This window comes from Thunnus albacares, chromosome 7, assembly GCF_914725855.1.
Source record: "Thunnus albacares chromosome 7, fThuAlb1.1, whole genome shotgun sequence".
Classification (NCBI taxonomy): Eukaryota; Metazoa; Chordata; class Actinopteri; order Scombriformes; family Scombridae; genus Thunnus; species Thunnus albacares.
The window spans coordinates 2,199,818-2,219,476 of NC_058112.1; the positions used below are offsets into that span (position 1 = coordinate 2,199,818).

At 40.6% G+C, this 19,659-nt stretch overlaps 1 protein-coding gene across 3 annotated transcripts in view; it reads right to left on the reverse strand.

Moving 5' to 3' along the window:
- Positions 1–2,236: 2,236 nt before the first annotated feature.
- The window catches only part of carmil2 (capping protein regulator and myosin 1 linker 2), a 60,646-nt gene continuing 43,223 nt past the window's right edge, over positions 2,237–19,659 (reverse strand). For 2 of the 3 annotated variants that reach the window (XM_044356841.1, XM_044356839.1), the window contains 9 exons: positions 13,648–14,572; positions 12,930–13,034; positions 11,794–11,830; positions 10,923–10,991; positions 9,411–9,673; positions 8,159–8,294; positions 7,621–7,710; positions 6,506–6,619; positions 2,237–6,383 (listed from right to left, as the gene is read on the reverse strand). In XM_044356841.1, the coding sequence (XP_044212776.1) occupies positions 5,866–6,383; positions 6,506–6,619; positions 7,621–7,710; positions 8,159–8,294; positions 9,411–9,673; positions 10,923–10,991; positions 11,794–11,830; positions 12,930–13,034; positions 13,648–14,572 (2,257 nt within the window). In that variant the 3' untranslated portion in view covers positions 2,237–5,865. The remainder of the gene's footprint in view (positions 6,384–6,505; positions 6,620–7,620; positions 7,711–8,158; positions 8,295–9,410; positions 9,674–10,922; positions 10,992–11,793; positions 11,831–12,929; positions 13,035–13,647; positions 14,573–19,659) is intronic. The other variant, XM_044356840.1, reaches the window with a different exon arrangement.

Here is a 19,659-nt window from a genome sequence, read left to right on the forward strand (position 1 = left end):
CATCTGTCTACATTCATTTTAGTACATATATATATGAGCAGAGGACCTTGAGATACACGGAGTAGCCATGTGCTCCTGCTCTCATGCAACCTGGACAGTTGGCTGCAGTGTGACTGTAACTGTTCATGTACAGGTATTGTTTCAAACCGGTGGATTCATGTTTTTTTTAAAGATTACATAAGGCACTTCAAGGCCACCGCATATTTGTGTATTGCTCAGTCATTCTAGTATCTATTAATAGATCATTTCTGACAACAGGCATTTTGACTTGTAACAAAAAAAGCACAGGTGGAACTAATAACAATTATGATGGCTCCATCTTATTTTAAGCCATGACAGGGAACCAGCATACACATGACAACAATAGCAATGATTTATGTCATTAATTACACCTGTGTTCGACATTCAAAGTGTGCTATGACAAAGCCCTTCTGTACATTAAACAGATCAACAAATCAATGTACCTGAAGACCTCTGAAAAGTTCTATATTGTCTAAATGAAGCCTTTAAAAAGTATTAAAAGTATCAACTTATGTTTGATTTTTTTGCCATATTTGAGCTGCACTTTGTAACACTTTGAATTTCCTGTAAAATTAGATGGCAACAACTAATCTAGACTTAAAAGTTGCTTTGATGAGTTTTAATAGTTTCACCTCCTGTCACATCAGAGCCAGATAATGCTCAGAGACTGAGTCTAACTGAAGGACAATGATACATCCATAGAGCATGACCAAGTCTAACTCCACACGATGTGTCTCAGATCTGTTTCTGTTCATTCATTGTTCATTATCATCATGCTGTAGTTAATATGAGCTCAGGTCTGATCCACCAGCAGGGATCCACCTCGCTGCTCTTTGACATAACAAACTAAACTAAGGTTAAAATATAGAGGTGTAATGATCCCTGTGGGAACATGAGGGAAGAAATGGAGCATAATTAAGAAGAACAGAAAGCGTGATGAGGGTGCACAGAACAGTTGTGGAACACAACTAATGAACTAATGAAAATGAAATACAGTTAATCGAATATTTGCAGAACATACAGAGAAAGAATATGAAGACCAATACTACATGGGGATGATTTAGATTCTCCTTACTTATAATGGAAAAATAATATAGTGTAACTTCCAGTAACCCTTCCTAACTGTGTCAGATCCTGAGGCAGAGACATAAAACTATGATCATTATCACTACATTCACCTTTAAACCCTCCATACTTACATCATTAAGTCATGAGGCAGCACTGAAAAGTAACTCTTCACAGCCTTTGTGCCCTCCTGTAAAATGTTGAGATTCAGCAACCTCCTTTCCTGCATTTTGCTGACTTTTTATGAATATACTTTTACAATAAAAATACAGTAGTAACGCTGCATCAGCATCTTTCAGATTCTTACTTTATCACTTGTATTACTGTAGTGTCTTGTGACTGCATGTATGAACATATATGTTGAGGACTTCAGTGAAGTTATTGTAAAACCTTTGATAACTTTTACTATTATTGATCGTGATGTTCTCGGTAACACTTTACTATAAGCTACACAACTTACTACTACACAATTAAGAAGTTACCAGTGTATTCATAATAAAAATGTTCATGTCAGTGATACCAGGAGGTATTGCTGATGTAAAATAGATATTCTTTTATCCTCTTACCTGATTATAACAAACATACATTCTTTACCAAAAATTCTTTATCACTTATTCTTTTATTCTTGTGTGCATTGGTGTTTTGTATGTTTCATATAAGCTACTGGATGCCTAAATTGTCCTCAGGATCAATATGGATGTTAGAGATGGGGAAAGATCGGAGGATCAGTTAGACATGGGCACTTCAGTATTGTTTTAAGATAAGACTTGAAAAAATGTGATCCTATCCTTTAATTTGTAGTTTTGAAGTTTGAGCTGAGATAACCCTGATGACATCATCAGGTTATTTCCTGAGACTTGACAAGGCTTCTCCATTATACAACTGTTTTCAAAGGCTGTGTAGTACTTCTAGTGATGAATAAATTGATCACTTGGAGCGCTCCTTTAAAATCTTGTTTTTGCCTCTGAGCAAAGACAAAAATTTGATGGATTCTGACATATATTTGTCATTAAAGAATAGAAAGTGAAAGACCACACAAGGCTTTAAGAACAGGGAGGAAAGTTGATATGATCTGCTGCCTGTTAACATCAACATGATGAGGGCACATAACTTCAACTCACATGAAGAATAAAAACAAGAGAACACAAAATTATGACACAATTCAATCAACTTTTTAATAATTATTAACAAGTATAGGTATGGATTTACACTCTGTTCATAACTTTGTTTTTGTTTGCTTTCTGTAGTTTTGTACATATTCTGTGCGTGCAAGGCAAAGATAAACATGACGGTAGAAAATAAACTCTCCCCCGAGATGAGACGGAGGCTCAGGTCGCTGACAGCGCAGAGAGCTGAACTGAGGTCCGCTCTGACAAAACACACGTCATTCTCCACAACCACCCTGAGAGTTTGATAGACTGAATACACTCTTGTTGTTATCTCACACAATATCTGCTCTTTTATTAAAATCTGATCTGGTCCTCTTATGATATGATGATTGCATACATGGTTGTTTAATGGAATGACTTCACCTGAATTAATTTGAATGTCACCTACTGATGTGAATCTACAGAAATATGCAGAAACATGCAGAGCTTTAGTGTCCTGTGGAGTCGTCTGGAGATTCTAAAAGGCTTAATGTGAAAATACTTTAACACGGCAAAAGAAATATGTACTGTTGGGGGAAAAAAAGGGAAGGCATGATGGTACTTGGTAAAGATAGTGTAAAGGAAACTGAATTTAATGAGTAAAAGTGTGACAAAACAAACAGAAAATGGGGGTAAATTCTTGGATTCTAAATGTTTTTCAAGATGTTGGAAGCCACCAGACTTCTCTCTAGTACGAGGGGGAATTTGGTGGAGAAAAAGTAAAACTTGAGGGTATTGTTAAAAAAATGTGTAAATATGAAATTAAGGCAAAACCTTAAACTTTATGTAGCATAGTTAGCCTGGTTACAAACCTCAAAAATTGCCACCCACCTCTGAAATTCTGTTGAGAGATTCAAAGGTTTGATATTGCTCTTGTAATTGGCTGTTTCCCCAGCTGGAAAAAAAGGCTAGCCAATCAGAGCCTTCATGAGCAGAACTTAAGTTGGAATAATCATCTAGCTGTGCCAGAGGCAGAATTCAAACAAATATGGTGACAAGCATGGAAGGAACAGATGCAGCTATCGATATCAGCTCTTAAAGGTACAGTATGTAGAATTTAGTGTCTGTGACCTCACTGCTAGATGCCACTAAATCCTACACACTGGTCCTTTAAATGAGAACTGCAATGGAGGGATGTGAAAAGAAAGATGTTTTTGCAGTTGGGGGACGATTTCAGGCTTAATGTTGTTTCTCCCTTGATGGTCTTAATGAAGGATCACGTCAAATAAGATGAGGTCTGGCACACACTGGCACAGTTTGGATTGCACTATTGAGGTCCTGCAGTGATGTCACAAATATTGAATGGAAGCAATGCACCAGGTCCATAAATAACAATGGATGAGTCATGAATCAGTTATTAAATGTGGATGTCTCACCTGAGCTCTAAACAGCGAGAGAGATACAGTAGCAGAAGCAGTGTCCCCATGCAATCTCAGATCAAATCTAGTAACCTGATGAACAATCTGGCCTGCACTGCCGAGGTAAGAAAGAACAGACACAGAAAGAACTACTGGTGTGTCCACAGTTCAATTAGTAACCTCATGAGTAGTTGAGCAACATGTTCTTCTGTCTGCAGTTAATGTTTATGAAATATGAAAGTAATCATTTATAAAACAGTCAACTGCTTGTGAACACCGTGGGCTCTCAACTTGTGTGTCTAGCATAGTGGAATGTTCTTGCAGTATCTCATGTGAAACTAGCCACCTCAGTGTTTTGCTAGCAGGACTTTGCTTACTGGCGACTGTAAGACGCTGTGACGTGTGCTGCAGGACCTCAACAGTAATAGTTCATAGTTAAATGAACATTTCCTCACATGCTGCAACATAGATTAGCTGGACTGACGTTATAAACTCCAAGCTAACTGCTCTTAGCTAGTGTTAACTACTGCTAACACAGCTTCTGTCTCGACTGAAAAATGACATCAAGTGAGTAGATGCATCAGTCACAGTGATTGATTGAAGCAATCCCCCCCCCCGGCAGAAACCAAGTAAAAAAAAAACTAGTGTCAGACTGAGTGACAAAATGGCAATTCAGACTAAATATCAGGCTAACAAAAGAGGATTAAGAGGGGATTTAAATGGTGAAACATGCAATCCAAATTTGGAGTCATTAAGATTTGAAGCAATTACTAAAAATTGAAATACAACTGGGAGCAAATGATCTTAATTTGTCTTTATGTAGATGAATCACTTAAATCTAAATCACAATGAAATATGTAAATGTGGTTTACGAGATCTTTTTACTGAAAAGATCATACTGGGATACTTTTAAAAAGTTTAAGGCCAAGTTGAAATATACAGAATATCTATATCTTTTGTCATCTTCTAACCATAAACTACATCATAGGCCTTGAAAACCCCCAAATCAACTCAATATAACAACATGTATAAGCAGGTGATATTAATGATGTGATGAACATGATGTGTTAATGAACTACACTCACAAATGTGTTGTAAAATCAACCATTCTTTTGTTGAGAGTACACATATTTCACTACCACCCGTTGATGATGCTCTTGTTATTTACTCATTTAGCTGATGCTAGCTGTGTCCCATTTCAGGCTCAGTGTCTTTGGAAGGACTCAAACTTGTGATCTACAGCTGTGTTTAGACTGAATGTGAAGTTAATTGTACAGGCGGGGTTATTGTATATCAGTCAATGTAAAAATGGGAGTAGGTGCAGATAAGCCCTGGATGGTGAGAATTGAGGCGCATGTGCCCTGCATGAGTTACACGTTTGAACTTGAGGGAAATAATTTACACTGTAGGCCTGGTCACACCATGAAGTGGCATTGCAAATGAATCAGCATGTCTTTGTGAAACATTTGTTTGTCGGCTTGTCGATGTAGTGACTACACACAGGGCTAGCTGGTGAACTGCTACTGACAACCCGATAACTAATATGCAGTCATATTAGTATGAATAACACAGGCTAGTCTCACATAAACCAAAACAGATGTTGCTATTTGGTACTCCTCATCCACTCAGAAAGTTAAATCTTTACTACTTTTATTATTGTATTTTATTACCAATAAGCTACCCTCATGCCTGGTCTTAATCAGCAGATAACGTTTACTCAGTTACATGGAATATTCAAATTTTCCATTATTCTGAGCACCTCAAGGACTACTCATCCATGCTGAAGACTGACATGGTTGAAAGCTCCAGAACAAGTGAGTAGGTGGACCTTGACTGGTGATTGTTGTTGCAAAATACTTGTTGTGGGCTATGTGATCATTTATTAGCATTATTAGCATTATAATTTGGGTAAAAGAAGGCTGCCTTTGTAATGGAATATGCACCCTCCTGAGACAAAGAGAAGAGCGCTGACATGGGACACAGCAGCTGTTTTCTACAGTACAACACAAGGACAGGACGGGTAGGGCTTCAGTGCCTTGCTTAAGGACACTTCAACAGGGCACATTGGCTGCTGCAGGGATTGAACCTGGGATGTTGGTATGATGTGAGTCTTTCAGCTGGGCCACCCTACTATCCTGTTTCAAACAGGAGGGAACAACATTCACGCTACTCTCAGACCTCATATACCCTCCCACTTCCTGATCTGTGATGTCACAGACCCCTCCCTCGAGTCTTTCCCAGGTGTGTCTTTTCCCCTCAGGTGAGTCTGTGTGTTATTCAGAGAGAGGGGGCTCAGTTCTTTGGTCTGCTGGCTCTGCCTTCATTGTGTGCTGTTTAGAGACCGCCTCTCCTCTCTCCTTTGTGCTGTTTCCCACATCCGCTGTGGCTGCTAATGTGCCAGGGCTCTTCTTCATGTGGGGCAGGGGACTCACTTGGGGGCGGGTTTCAGAAGAGATTGTGCTGGGGGTCTTTTCTTGGGGAGGTGGGGACACCAGCGTTTTTTCTAGAAGGTGGGAAAAAGCTGGGGCTGTGCCTGGGCTCTTCTCCTGGGATGTGGGGGTTACGGCAGGCTTTTCCAAGGTTGGTGGGGCTTTGTCAGGGGCTGCAGCTGGACTGAAGAGTCTTGGTGCTGATGCTTCGTGTTGAGCCTGAGCTGCAGAAGAGGGACACCCTGAGACTGGGGCTTCCCTACCTGCTGTAGGGGGGTGCTTGCTTTGATCTAGTGTTCCTCCACAGACTGCCTTCAGCTCCTCCTTCTTTTCTTCAGCTGTCTGCTTCCCCTTTTCCCTGGCTGATCAGGAGAAGGACAACAGACAGATGGAAGAACAGCTTTTTATCTCAGAAACATAACGCATTTTTAAAAAGGAGGTTATTAGCATGACTGATAAACAGCCTCCCCTCCACCTCTCTCACCCTCCTGAGTCCTTTGTGCTTCCTCACCACTGGTTGGATCTTCAGTGCAGGTGGGCAGGTCCCCTCTGTTGCCCCGGAAACGGATGGGCGACCTTTGTAACACAGCCTTCAGCTCTGAGAGAGAAGGAGACAGAGAAAGAGGGGCTTGAGACTTTTTGCAGACCAAGATCTTTAATTATCACTATGTGTAAAAACAAGTTCTAAATGCCAACCATATATTAGAGGACACACACTCAAATTTAAATCAATCAGGCAGAGTGAAAAACTTTCAGGTTTTTATATTTCTTACATTGCTTTAAAGGACCAGTGTGTAGGATTTAGTGGCATCTAGCAGTGAGGTTGCAGATTGCAACCAACTGAATACCCCTCCTTTCCCCTTCCAAGTGTGTAGGAGAACCTACAGTGGCTGTGAAACTTGTGAAAAACACAAAAGGCTCTCTCTAGAGCCAGTGTTTGATTTGTCCGTTCTGGGCTACTTTTGAAACATGGCGGTGCAACATGGTGGCCTCCATGGAAGAGGACCATAGATGTATTATAAGAACTGGATACCCGCCTAAAAATGGCGCCCATTTAGTCCTATAGGAGTTGCTTGGCTGGCGCATATGCCAAAAAAAGTTTCTAGCTTCTAGGTTTGCTTCCGCATTGTGAGGCCCGCTGAATATGCACAGTTGTGTTTCCCCCCCCGGCCCTGTCCACGCGTTCCCGCTCGGACCCATAGACTTTACATTATGATGATGTCATGGATTTTAAATCACTTTTCTCGGCTCGAGAAAAGTTTTACAAATGTAAACCTCAATTGATCAAAAGTTCATAATAGAAAGAGTCATAATTGACCTTGTTTGCAGTTTGAGGTGTCCTGTCAACAGTTTTACAATGGTGGTCTATGTGGAAAATGCTTTTTGGGCTGCAGGGGAATTTCTTACTGCAATACCACAAGTGACCACTGGGAAAAACTGGCTGCAAGGCTGAGTGGTGGCGCCCTATCCAGCTCTTATTACACATATTTAATAGTTTTTGGTATTCAATGGCACCTGTATTTGGTTTATTATGTCTTCATTAAACACTACATTGTGCATTATAACTTTTTACTGCACACACACACCTCACACACTCACCTTGTGTCATGGCCAGAGCGTCCTCGTGGACAGACACAGCTCGCCGTTGTGGGAGGGGCTTCATGTGTTGGCGTGGTTTAGGAAGACTCTCTGCAGGAGTGCGCATGCATACATCGTTAAAATCAACTTGTTCTCTTGAAATTAGACAGATTGAATCATTGTATCCATTTCAACATATTCATTATTAAACATAAAAGCTGTGATATTATAAATGTATAACAATACAATAAATATAAAACAAACATCATACAATACATCTTTCTATTGTACAAACTGGAGAGAATGACTGATGATGATCTTCTTTTCTCATCATATTATAGCATCATTTTACCATGTCAATGTGACCAAACTTAAATGAATGCAACTCTTTTTAAATACTTTCACTCCTTGATTCATGTGACCTCACATGTGACTTTGATCAATACCATGTTTCATCAAGGTGATAATGACCCAGAGATGTGTGAAGAGTACAGACTATAATGAGCCTCCTTTGAATTTGGATGAATGATTTGCTTTTCATCAGTTCCGTAAGACGTACCGTCGGTCACTGATTGTGCTTTCTCGGAGCGATCCTGTGCGCTGGGACCCCTCCATGGAGACGGGGTTGGAGGGAGCAGCTCTTTCCTGGGGGATGGAGCTGAGGCTGCACCCCGAGGACCCTCCAGGCTTTCATTCTGGGAATGGAAATCAGAAGCTGCTCAGCAACATGACTGCTATATTATAACTGACATGAGCTCACGGAGGCAGAGAACAACATTCTTTAGACAGCAGTGTGATAAAGTATAAAAGGGAAAGTCATGCACCCCTTAAAAGCTACTGAATCTGTTAATTAAGAGTTTCTGAATTTAATGTATTTTTAAGGGTTGTAGTTTTCACCTTTTGAAAAACCTTTTCTACCTTAATAACACTGTAAACTGATAATGGATGGATTTGTAAAATATTTTGAATTATTGTTTAAATGAAAGGAAACATCACTTTTTTTGGATGGCAATGTCAGTCTCAGGGCCATCTCTGGACATTTAAATGCCCTAGACCAGACATCCTTTAGATGTGTGGTTCAACTGTAAACTTCACTGAAATAGACACAAAATAACTCTCCACTCACATCATTCACTGCTGCTGCTGTTTTATAATTAACTTAAACTGAAACTTTTATATTTTGTAGCTCAGTGGGTCACTCTCTCACAATGCTGTGTGGACACTGTTGTAATGGAGCACAGTGAGGCATTTTTGACAGCTGTCATCCAATAGGATTTATAGCCAATACCTCGGCTATTAATCAAAATATAGATTTGTTCGGCTCTCAATCCTGTGGACATCCATTACTTTCAATCTAATTTTAACATGTAGATCATCCTTTTTTTCACTGTATCTTTTGTTTAACTAACTGACTAGATTCAGACAGATTACCAAAGGTTTATTCTACCTCTCTGGAACCTCTCCAGCTGGTGGTGCCCCAGGTGACTAGTGGTGATCCATGACTACCTACTTCTCCTATGCCTAAAAAAGGCCCAGGTCAGTCCACCACTTTGGTCCACACTCAAATATCTCAACAACTATTGAATGAATTTGCTCTTAAATTTTACATAGACAATCATGTTACCCAAAGAATGAATTCTACTGACTTTGGTGATCCCTGACTTTTCATCTAGTGCCATCATCCGGTCAAAATTTAAATTGTCCAACACTTTCCAGAGTGTATTTCCAATAATGTGTAACGATTCCTTTAAAGGTAGTTTAAGGGATTATTCTTTCCTGGTGATATCTATAAATTTTCTTTTTTTAATTACCTGTGCAAGACTCTCTGCTGGCCTGCCATCATGTGTGTATGCTCTGAGCTGCACTCCCTCGACTGAGCTGCTGGAAGGAGGAGCAGAGGAGGGACGAGCTCCCCCTACTGCAGGAGCAGTTGGGGTGGGGAGGGGAGGCTTGGCTGCGACGGCAGGTTTGGGTGGCAGGGGGCCAATGGGGCGCTCAGGGAGGGCAGGCTTTGGGTGAAGTGGAGGGTCCGGCCGGACGGGGTCCAGCGCTCTAATAGGATGCCTGGGGTCTGCTGGAAACAGAAGGTGAGAGACCGTATGTTAGTGGTGATCCATGATATCTGATCCATGAATGATGCATGCTGGTCCAATCAATGAGTTCAGGTTGAACAGACGTTCAGGCACATGTAGACTAACACATAGAAACCACTGTGCATCAGCAGACACCCTCCTGTGTTCTCTCATCACAGGCCCTGAAACATCAGGACGGTTGAGCTACATACAGTCTGCTGCATCACACAGCTCAGGCCAGCAGCTATGGTGATGATGTCACAGGCTCTTTCCCATGTTGCACTTGCTTCGCTACTAGTGATTCTAGGACAAGCGTATGTTTTAAAGTACTGTGACTCAAAAACAACATGAAAAGCCAGAACTTAAATAAATAACTGTGGTTTACCTCCTATTGTACTATGGATGGAACACTTCACAGGGCAGAAACATGCTGCATGATGTAACAGTAACATATGGCCATTCACATCTAACTTCTACCGTCATGCAGCTTTTATGGAAACCATGAAGACAGCCGCAGATCAGCTGTTTGGGTCTGAGAGTGCTGTTGTGGCATAATACAGTGCACAGCATGCGTAGGAATATGGAAATTCTACAGTTGAGATAATGTAGTGCCAAAGAAAAGGGCTGTCTGACAGCAAGGTAAAATATTCTAAATATAGTGCACACTTAAACTGATATTGATTTTTTTAGTTGGCTAAAAAACATTTTGCTGCTGTACCCGTCCACAGCTGTGCATTGCTTAGCTTCTGTACCAGGACTCCTGTGTGCTTCTCTAAACTGGGAGCGTGCCAACCCAAATCTACTGCAGGTAATACACTGAGTATGGATAACTTCCTAATACAACCCCACCTCAAAAAATACAAACTATACCTTTAAGCCTAACTTGATAAAATGTGTGTTATTCTATATTTTTCTTACTATCAACAAATCACATGAAAAGAAAAATCAACAATGTGTTATTCCGTCTCTCAGTACTTTCTGACTTCCCTAAAAGTGACTCACAAACATACAGTATAGTGTCATTTTTAAAAAGAGCTCAGTTATTTTCTAAAACAGCTGGTCACTGTAGTTTTTAGCAGACGTTACTCAACAGGATTTATTTTCAGTGGCAGATTAATACACATTTGTTGCTCTAGGGAGTATTTCCTGCAGCAGGATGGTGTGTGTGGGATTGAGTGAAAATAAACTAGCCAGTGCAACAATGTGGCTCATTGATGTGTTTTAAGAAATGGAGGAAGGTAACATTCATACCTGATGACGTGGACATGGTTCTAGGCTTCATGTATGTGGGAGGTGGTTCAGGTTTGTCCAGGATAGCACCTGAGGGACACAGAGTACCATTTTAATACAAGCAATGAATGCAATGTGAACACTGAGATGAACTGAAGGTGTTCTGATTAAATCACACAGCTGTAAGTGGTAGGTCTCTGAACAAATTTTGGTGACTCAAACAAGAAGAAAACGACCAAATTAAAGGAATTTTCTTTTCCAGCGCAACAGCAATCTCTCCATTACGGAACAAAGGACTGTGTGAAAAAGTCCAATTAGAGTCTAAACCTCAGTCATATACTGTAGAAATAATGTACACTGACCCAGTGAAGAGTGACTTGTTGCCAGCAGAGGTCTATTCAAACAGAGCTATGTAGGCCCACTGCTGATATCTAATTAGTAGGAGCTTAATGGAAAGTGCAGATGCAACCAAAGTATTGTCATTAAACATGAAAACATGGTCAAAAATGAAGGTTGGTTTTGTTTCATACGACCTATATAATCCTACATAAATTAGTTCCAGAATATGTTTTAGATGCACAGTTGGCATTTGTGTAATCTTATTTTCTTCAAGGTTTCTTAGACAAACAGAGGATAAGCTTCAGCCTCATTCAGTTACATCTGAAGATGCCTAAATTACTTACGAACCACAACACAAGATTGCATCCATTTTGTGAATCAGTATCAGTTCATTTCTCAATTACAAAACACATTTGGGATTAATTTGTATGAGATTAATTTGATCTTTTTGTAGTTTTATGAATAGACACAATCCTATACTATCTTATGTAATTTAGCAGGTTAATGAAATAAACACACACACACACACACACACACACACACACACACTTACCTTCAGAGTTGGCTTTTCTCAGCTCCTCGTCTTTATTCTATAACAGACATATTGGACAGTATTAAACAACCACAACATTAGATCAATGACACAACAAGATATTTATTACCTGACGAAGCATTACTGTTGCTACAGGTGCTGATCCTTTACTGCTTCTAGAGGGCTCCAAAAAAATATAAAAAATCTTGAGAAAATATGACATGACATTCCCGGACAATACATAATCTGATTTCTCCTCTATGAGAAAATAAGTGAATTCTACATTTAGACTGTTGAGCTTAAAGTAATAATACACAAATATTAACCACAACACAAAGGATAGATTAAAGGGTAATTCATACATACATACAACCATGATGAGGCCATGGGGCGCTTCACAGTGATGACAAGCCGTCATGTACATGAACACCCCCACTGCTACCCCCCCCCCCCCCCTTTACAAATGTATGATGCATCTCTATTTAAAGCACAGGAGGAAAACCTGACCTGACAGTAAACACTGTACACTGAAGGACACCAGGAAGAGTAGCAAAACACAGGGATTCCAATAAACAAGACTCTAACGTGTTAGTTGCAGATTTAATCTAATGTAATATTATTTATTCCATTAGACTGATAATACTGATGATATTCAACATTTTCTTTGTCAACAAATCCCATGAAAAGAACAAAAGCAACAATGACCTGTTGTGTCACAGACAGTGTAGGGAAGTAAGAAAGTATTGAGAGACACACTAACACATTGTTGGCCTTTTCACTGGATTTGTCAACAAGAAAAATATAGAATATCACCGGACATGTCTTTAAGTGCTACATTTTCAAACGCATCCAGGAAATTCCAAGGACTTCAGGGCCACCTGAGGCAGAGGCCCCTGGTTCAGAAAATCCTTCCCTGGACAGAACTACTTGTAAAAAATGACATGACCATAGTGAGTCTTTTACATTTTACAATTTTTCATTGCGTTAGTAAATCAGTGTAACACATTTTGAATCACGGCAGTACTCCAGTACTTAATAGTTGACCCACCTATTTGCCAAAATGTTGTAAACCTGTTAAAAGCATCTACTTATATGGGTTGTGTATGTGACACACACACACACACACACACACACACACACACTCTCACCCATCCTACCTGGTTTGTCTTGGTTTCAGCAGGTGGAGTTTTGGCCACTCCCATTCTGTGCAGCATAACCTGAAGCCTCTGTTCAAAACTAGATGTGCTCTCAGATACATGTTTCTGGAAGAAGACACATACACATTTAGTAGACGTGAACATGCACACACACACACACACAACTGGCTGATTACTGACAAGTGCCAGGATCATACTGTGGCTGTGGGTGTTTAGCATTTTGATGTGGTTGTATGATAAATATTCAGAGTCATTTTCCTCCCATAATATTGTAAATGTAAATACAAGTTAAGTTGTTAAAATGAAGTTAAAATGAACACATCACATTGTCAGCAGATACATTTTGGAGCTGATAGATACTGACCCAACACTTTACGTTTAGAGAAACCTGTTTTAATCTAGTAAGAACCTACTCTAAAATGATGGGCTTTAATGGTAAAAATCAATGGCATTGATTACTGGTGGAATCAATGCCATGGAAATACTTATTATGCAGAATTTTATTATGAGTTCTTTCAAGCAGCAAACAAGATGATGTCTTAAATATTAGAAATAAAGGCTTGTATTTATTATAAGCCGCTTTCAAATAAAGGCTGTTCACTATTGAAGAATTTACAGTACTGGCGTTTTTTTTGTGTGTGTGTCAGCAACGTCATGTGTCTTTCCCGCTTATGTCGGACGATCTTGCTGTGTGTGTTCAGTGTATTGTCAGACTGACCTTACTGTGTGTGTTATCCTTGTCTTCAGGCTCTAATCCCGTCAGCAGTATGAGACTCTGGCTCTTGCCCTCTCTCAGTGACCTCTTGGTGACCTTCAGTCTCCTCTCTCCATATGGAGTCCCTCCCATCTTCATCTCCTTCATCAGCATACTGCTCCGCTCCTGCTCGGTTAGAGGAGAAGTGACCACAGGACTGGGGGTTCGGCCTGGCAAATCAGGAAGTGAGGTCACTGCCTCTTCTTGCATGTTCGCGAGCATAGCAGCGGCGAGGTCAGAGGTTGTGGTGATGATGGGGTAAGAGGGAGTGGTCTCACTGGGAGGCGTCGTCGTGGTTAATGTCTTGGCAGGCGCCACTGTTTCCCTCGCATCGCCTGCAAGATGGTGGCTGGTGGCAATGGTTCCTTCTGTGGTGGCGGTATCATTAGAAATATTAGCATCCTCCCCTGACCTTGCCCCTCTCTCCTTCTCTCTCTCCTTGTCCCTCTCTCTCTCTCTCTCCCTTTCTTTGGCCTCGCGGAGGGGTCGAATGAGGTCTGCAATGGAGGTCCTTTTGACCTTCACCGCCTCTCCTCCTCCCTCTCCCCCTCCTGCCTTGGCGGCTCTCCCGGCTCGAGCCCTCTTGAAGGCGAAGAAGTCGCCAAACTTTTTCTTGATGTTTTTGGTAGGAAGTGTGGTGGTGGTGGTGGGAGTGGTGGTGGACGAGGTGACAGAGGAGGGGACGTGGGATGTGGAGGATGTAGAGAGGGATGGAACATCAGTGGATGTGAAGGATGTGTCAGTTGATGGGATAGAGGGAGAGGTGACAGTGGTGGTAGAGGAGGTGATATGGTCAGACGAGGAGGAAAAAGGGGTTGACGCTGAGGGGGTTGAGCTTGACTCTGAGGGAGTGGCTTGGGCAGGGTTTGACTCCTCCCACCGGCCTTTTCTGCAGCAGGGAGACAGCAGAAAGAGCAACAGACAAGAAGAGACACTCAGTACTACAACTACTGCTACAGGCCTCAAGACACATGCTCAGTTCAGGTACACCACGTGAAAGGTCATGCAAACAGCACACAGAGCAAAAACACCTCTCATTGATGTAACACTGAATCAGACTGACCATAAGAGTTGCCCGAATAAAACAAGGCCTAGCGTGGTTCTTTCAGTCAGTTGGTTAGTCTGATCAACACTTTGGTCCAGAGCAATATATCTAGAAAACTACTGGCCAGATTACCATGAAATTTGGTCTGGATATTCATTGTCCCTAGAGGATGACCCCTAATTTCATCTAGAACCATTGTCAGGTCAGAATTTACCCTCAACCATGACAAGTATCTTGCAAGCAAATGACTGCATTTTAAAAAATGTATAGAGGAAGCACTGACTGATATCTTCTGTCTTGTATTACTAACTAGAGGTAGAAATTACAAATCAAATCACTGAGGTGGTATTGACCATAGTGGTCTACACCCATTTTTCTTTTTCTGAGCGAGTGTAAAGATGAAGTATGACTATGGTCGATTACCTCATATTAAATAATTCAACATCACTCCATTGATGAATCTCTCAGTGCCACTACATGTGAAATATTCAACTACATTCCAGGACATCCACCATCAGGCACTGATGTTTTCTCTCTTAATAACAATGTGAGCATGATACATGGTATACTTTGTATAAGATAGATTAGAAACCAACTAGCCAAGCTTGTCAGGTCAACTTGCATCAATGACCATGGGACATCTGTGTGTTGCAGACAGGTAGTTTGCTTTGAAAGTATAAAACCAAAGGGGAAGAAGGGGTGTGTGTTGCCATGTCTGGATTCTGTTCTGTACAAATGCAGATCTTAGTGTATCAACATGGGAATCAGTAGGTATATCAGGTATATCAGTGAGTTGTCTTGGATCATGCATCTGTTACTGATTGATTCCTAATATTTGTGTAAAGATGGTTGACAAATGCAGAAAACCCAAGTATGTAAGTAGCAGTTTGTAAGTTTGTAACAGCTTATTGTGTCCCTGTCATGGATTTTCCAAGAATGAGGAGCTCTACTGGAGGGATGAACAGCATTCTTCCAAAAGATATTCTTGCCCTCATTTCATGTTTTGATGATGGTGGTGGAGAGCGCTGTCTAGCATGTCATTCCAAAATCTCCCACAGGTGCACAGTTGGGTTGAGATCTGATGACTACGAAGACGATATAATTTCATTTCATTTGTCATCTCTGTGTATCCTGAAATTTACAGCTACTATACTAATTTACTAGTAAAAATACTAGTCTGCTTGCAATCATCTGAATCGTTGCACACATCTTAAATATCTCAAATGATGCTGGATTTAAAGGGCTGTTATTGTTCCCATGATTTGTTGTTTTTTCTGGTTGGAGAAATTACTGAGCCAATGTGAACTTTTGTGGGTGGGACTAAACTTAGTATATGTTGCGAATGTAGCAACAAGCATGACTCAGCCTAAGAATAGGACACTAAGCGCTAAAAGGTATTTTATGTTTTTGCAATTCTTGTGCAGGTTTTGAAAAACCTTTAGTTTATCAGTTGGCTCAGGTCAGGATGATTCAAATGTTATACTTGTACACACATTACCTCAAAGGAGAAGTAAGTCAAAATAATAGTAAAATATTAGAAACACAAGTTCTCAAAAATAAACGTCAAACATGTTGTTTGTCCCTGCCCTCTAGAATGACACATAGAAGTGTTTTCTATCAGCAAGACAACATGGTTTTTCAATGCTTTCCAAAATGTCTTCAAACTGTTTCAGCAATAAAATTGTTGTATGTTCTCCATGGTTAAGCTTTGGTTAGGTTTAAGAACAAAAGAACTTGCTGGTCATGGTTACAAAAATATACCAATAGGTTGTGGTTAGGGAATGACCATGTTCATGGTTTAAAGAAACCAACGTTGGGTCACAAGTGGCTCAGAGGGGTGAGGAAACCTAACTCTTCAAAGCCCCAACTCTAATTCCTCAGGCCAACATTTGCAAGGGTTAGGGTTAGGCATTCACTAACCCTAGTGGACGATGAGAATCCTGGGACCACAAGGAGAATACCAGTAGGACTTACTTACATGGCAGGCCTTATGGAACATCTTGAGTCTAGTCAGAGCACTTTATACAAATTGCTCAACAAGATCTTTTCTAGTACACCATAAGGCCGTATATAGACCAAATCAGGCGGTCCTCCCATTCATTTGAATGGGGGTAGTGCGTTTCGGCTGCGGGCTTTTGGGTCATTGTGGCTGTGGAGATCAGACTGATCAGAGCTGTTAACTCTGCTATGAGGGAGTACAAAGATGTTACTAGAACGAGGGGAGGACATTTGTCTTTGTTTGATAACATTAAAAATAAAGTTAGACTTTGCTGTCGGCTTCCTGATTCATTTTAAAAAAGACAAAAGAAAAACAGAGAGAGAGAAAGTTGAGAGCAAGAGTGAGAGAGAGAGAAAGCAGAGGTCGCGTGAGCTAGAGAGTGAATGAAGAGAGGGAGCGCTAGTAGTGAGAAAGCCGGTGAATCAGATTAATAAAATGTTATTTTCTGATTGTTTCACAGCGGTTACGTTCTAGAGCACAAATAAACATGCCCACAACCCCACACACCTCCACTCAATCCTGCGGTGGTGGGCCGAAACACCTGATTTGGTCTGAATTCGGCCTAAGACAAGATCCCCCCGAGAGGAAGACTGCAATGGTGTATGGCATTACATGTGATAGCTGGGGGACATAAACAGCAAAGACCCTGGACAAGAGTCTGACAGAAGAAACATACAACATCAGCCAAACACCAGACCAAGGACGCTCAAGAGAGGTCAAAGGTCATCAATCAGGAATCAATGGATAACCAGGAAAAGATCATGGAGGACATTCATATCTGACAAGAGAGACAGGGGCTGCCATCTCCCCCATATACAACAATGGGACCAAAGTTCTGTCTACATCTGTCACGTAATTATGCCTGAAAAGCTCTATTTGCTGATGTGAACCGTGAGATTTGGTTGACAGCTCTGAAAAAACTAGTATGTGGACGTTTGAGTTGAGATTTTGTCGCACACCAAGCTTACTGCACCTAGCCACCACTAACACAGCTTCAGTGTTGACTGAAAATGTCATCAGTCACAGTAAATAGGGCAAAATAACCTGGTAACCAGCTGACAAGAGGCCAGTGTCAGACTCAGAGTGCTTACAAACTGGCCATTCGGTCTCAATATCAGGCTAAAGGCTCAAAACATAGCACCATCTTAAATTATTTTGTGTTCAGTAATCTGAAACAGCAAAGTGAGGTGGGTCCAGAACAGACTTCAGACAGGGAATGTGTATTTATGTGGTGTTACACTGAAGGGGCACAGGGTTTGTCAAACAGTACAAAAACATTCACCATGCAATCTACACATAAAGCTACCGGGCTGAAAACACAAACACGTTTCTTACATTACATTACACTCTTATTTAAGCAGTTATCAGGAGATGTGTGGCCTTTGCTTTCTTGAAAATGCAAAAAAAACATGGAATAGTCATAATTTAATAGCCTGAAAAATTAGACAAAGAGCAACTTTTATCATGGAAAAGCATGGAAGTTTGGTGGAATAATCAGGGACCAAAGTAGTCCAGAGAGAGATTTCTACCCTAGCATTCTCACACCAGTGTATAACTCCTGCTAACACCGTCAGTGTGTGTGTGTGTGTGTGTGTGTGTGAAAGACATTTTTTGTGTGGTAATAGAGTTAATGCATGTGATGTGTATGACAATAAGACCAGCAGTATACTAGAAATGAAATCAAAGAGGAAAACAGTGTGGTTCACCTCCACAACAACATATCACTTTAATTACAAAATGCCTCCACAATATTCCAAATGTAGTTTACTTTAACCATACTCTAGCTGCTGTCCACTGATGTAGAAATAATCCATTTAAAACATGGTATGGAATGTTCAAAAACGCTGTGATTGAACATAATCTCCAGGGTTTTGCAGACTCCTCCATATCAACATGCTGTTTGGTGAGTGAGTTAGGGAAGGTGTGTGATGTGTAAAGTATCTCCTTCCATTTTTTCACTTTCAGTTTTCACAGCTGTCAACTTGACAGCTGAGCTTTGCAGGTTGATTTCAAACTACTTTAATCCAGTTACTGTATGTGTGGACTTCCATGACTTTTTATTTTTATCATTGTGGATGTCATTTGTCAGGGCATTGAGGGCATCTACTTGCAATGCCAGCACAAGTGGGCAATGTCACTAATTTTGCCCGCTACTACCAGTGTCTGTACAGCTGATACTATGCACATCACCACTCTGAAGCAGTATTCCATTAACATGAACTTCATGTCATTTGGAGTAGCGTAAATGCACCTTGGATAACGAAACAGTGTAATTTAGATTGCTAAATACAGGCTGATTACGGTTATGAATAAATGTTATATACTGGGAACTAAATGTGCAATATTTTACAACTGTTCAGGAAAATAATCAAAAGTGCTGAAACTGACAACTCACCTATAGTGAAATATTCAAAAGCTACATATATAGGCACTAGTGGCTTTTAATGATGATTGATCATTATTTATTTTCTGCTACAACTACTACCACTACTGTCACAACTGCAGCTGAAAGGTAGTTGCAAGAGACTGCAATTAGATAGACTGTAGATAACAGACTGCAAATATCACAGTTGGTGACATTTTTATTAACTGGAGAAAAACTACCAAATATAGCTGTGTTTTTGGTCCATGTGTATGTGTACGCGAGAGCTTTCATTTGTTCTGGTCATTAGAAAGCAGGCAAGTATTGTGATGCACATCATCACTCTAAAGCAGTTTTCCTTTTAATTCATCACCATCTACTGTGTCACACTAGTCCAACTGTTGGCTGTTATGTGCCTATAAGCTGGTTTAGGAACAATAGTAATCATAAGACATGAAGAAGTTAATGCTGGAATCAGCCTTAATATCATTATTCATGTCTAAATACTACACAGCTTTGGGAGAATCTCCACACATGGTTATCACTTACAACTGACTGACAAGAACAATA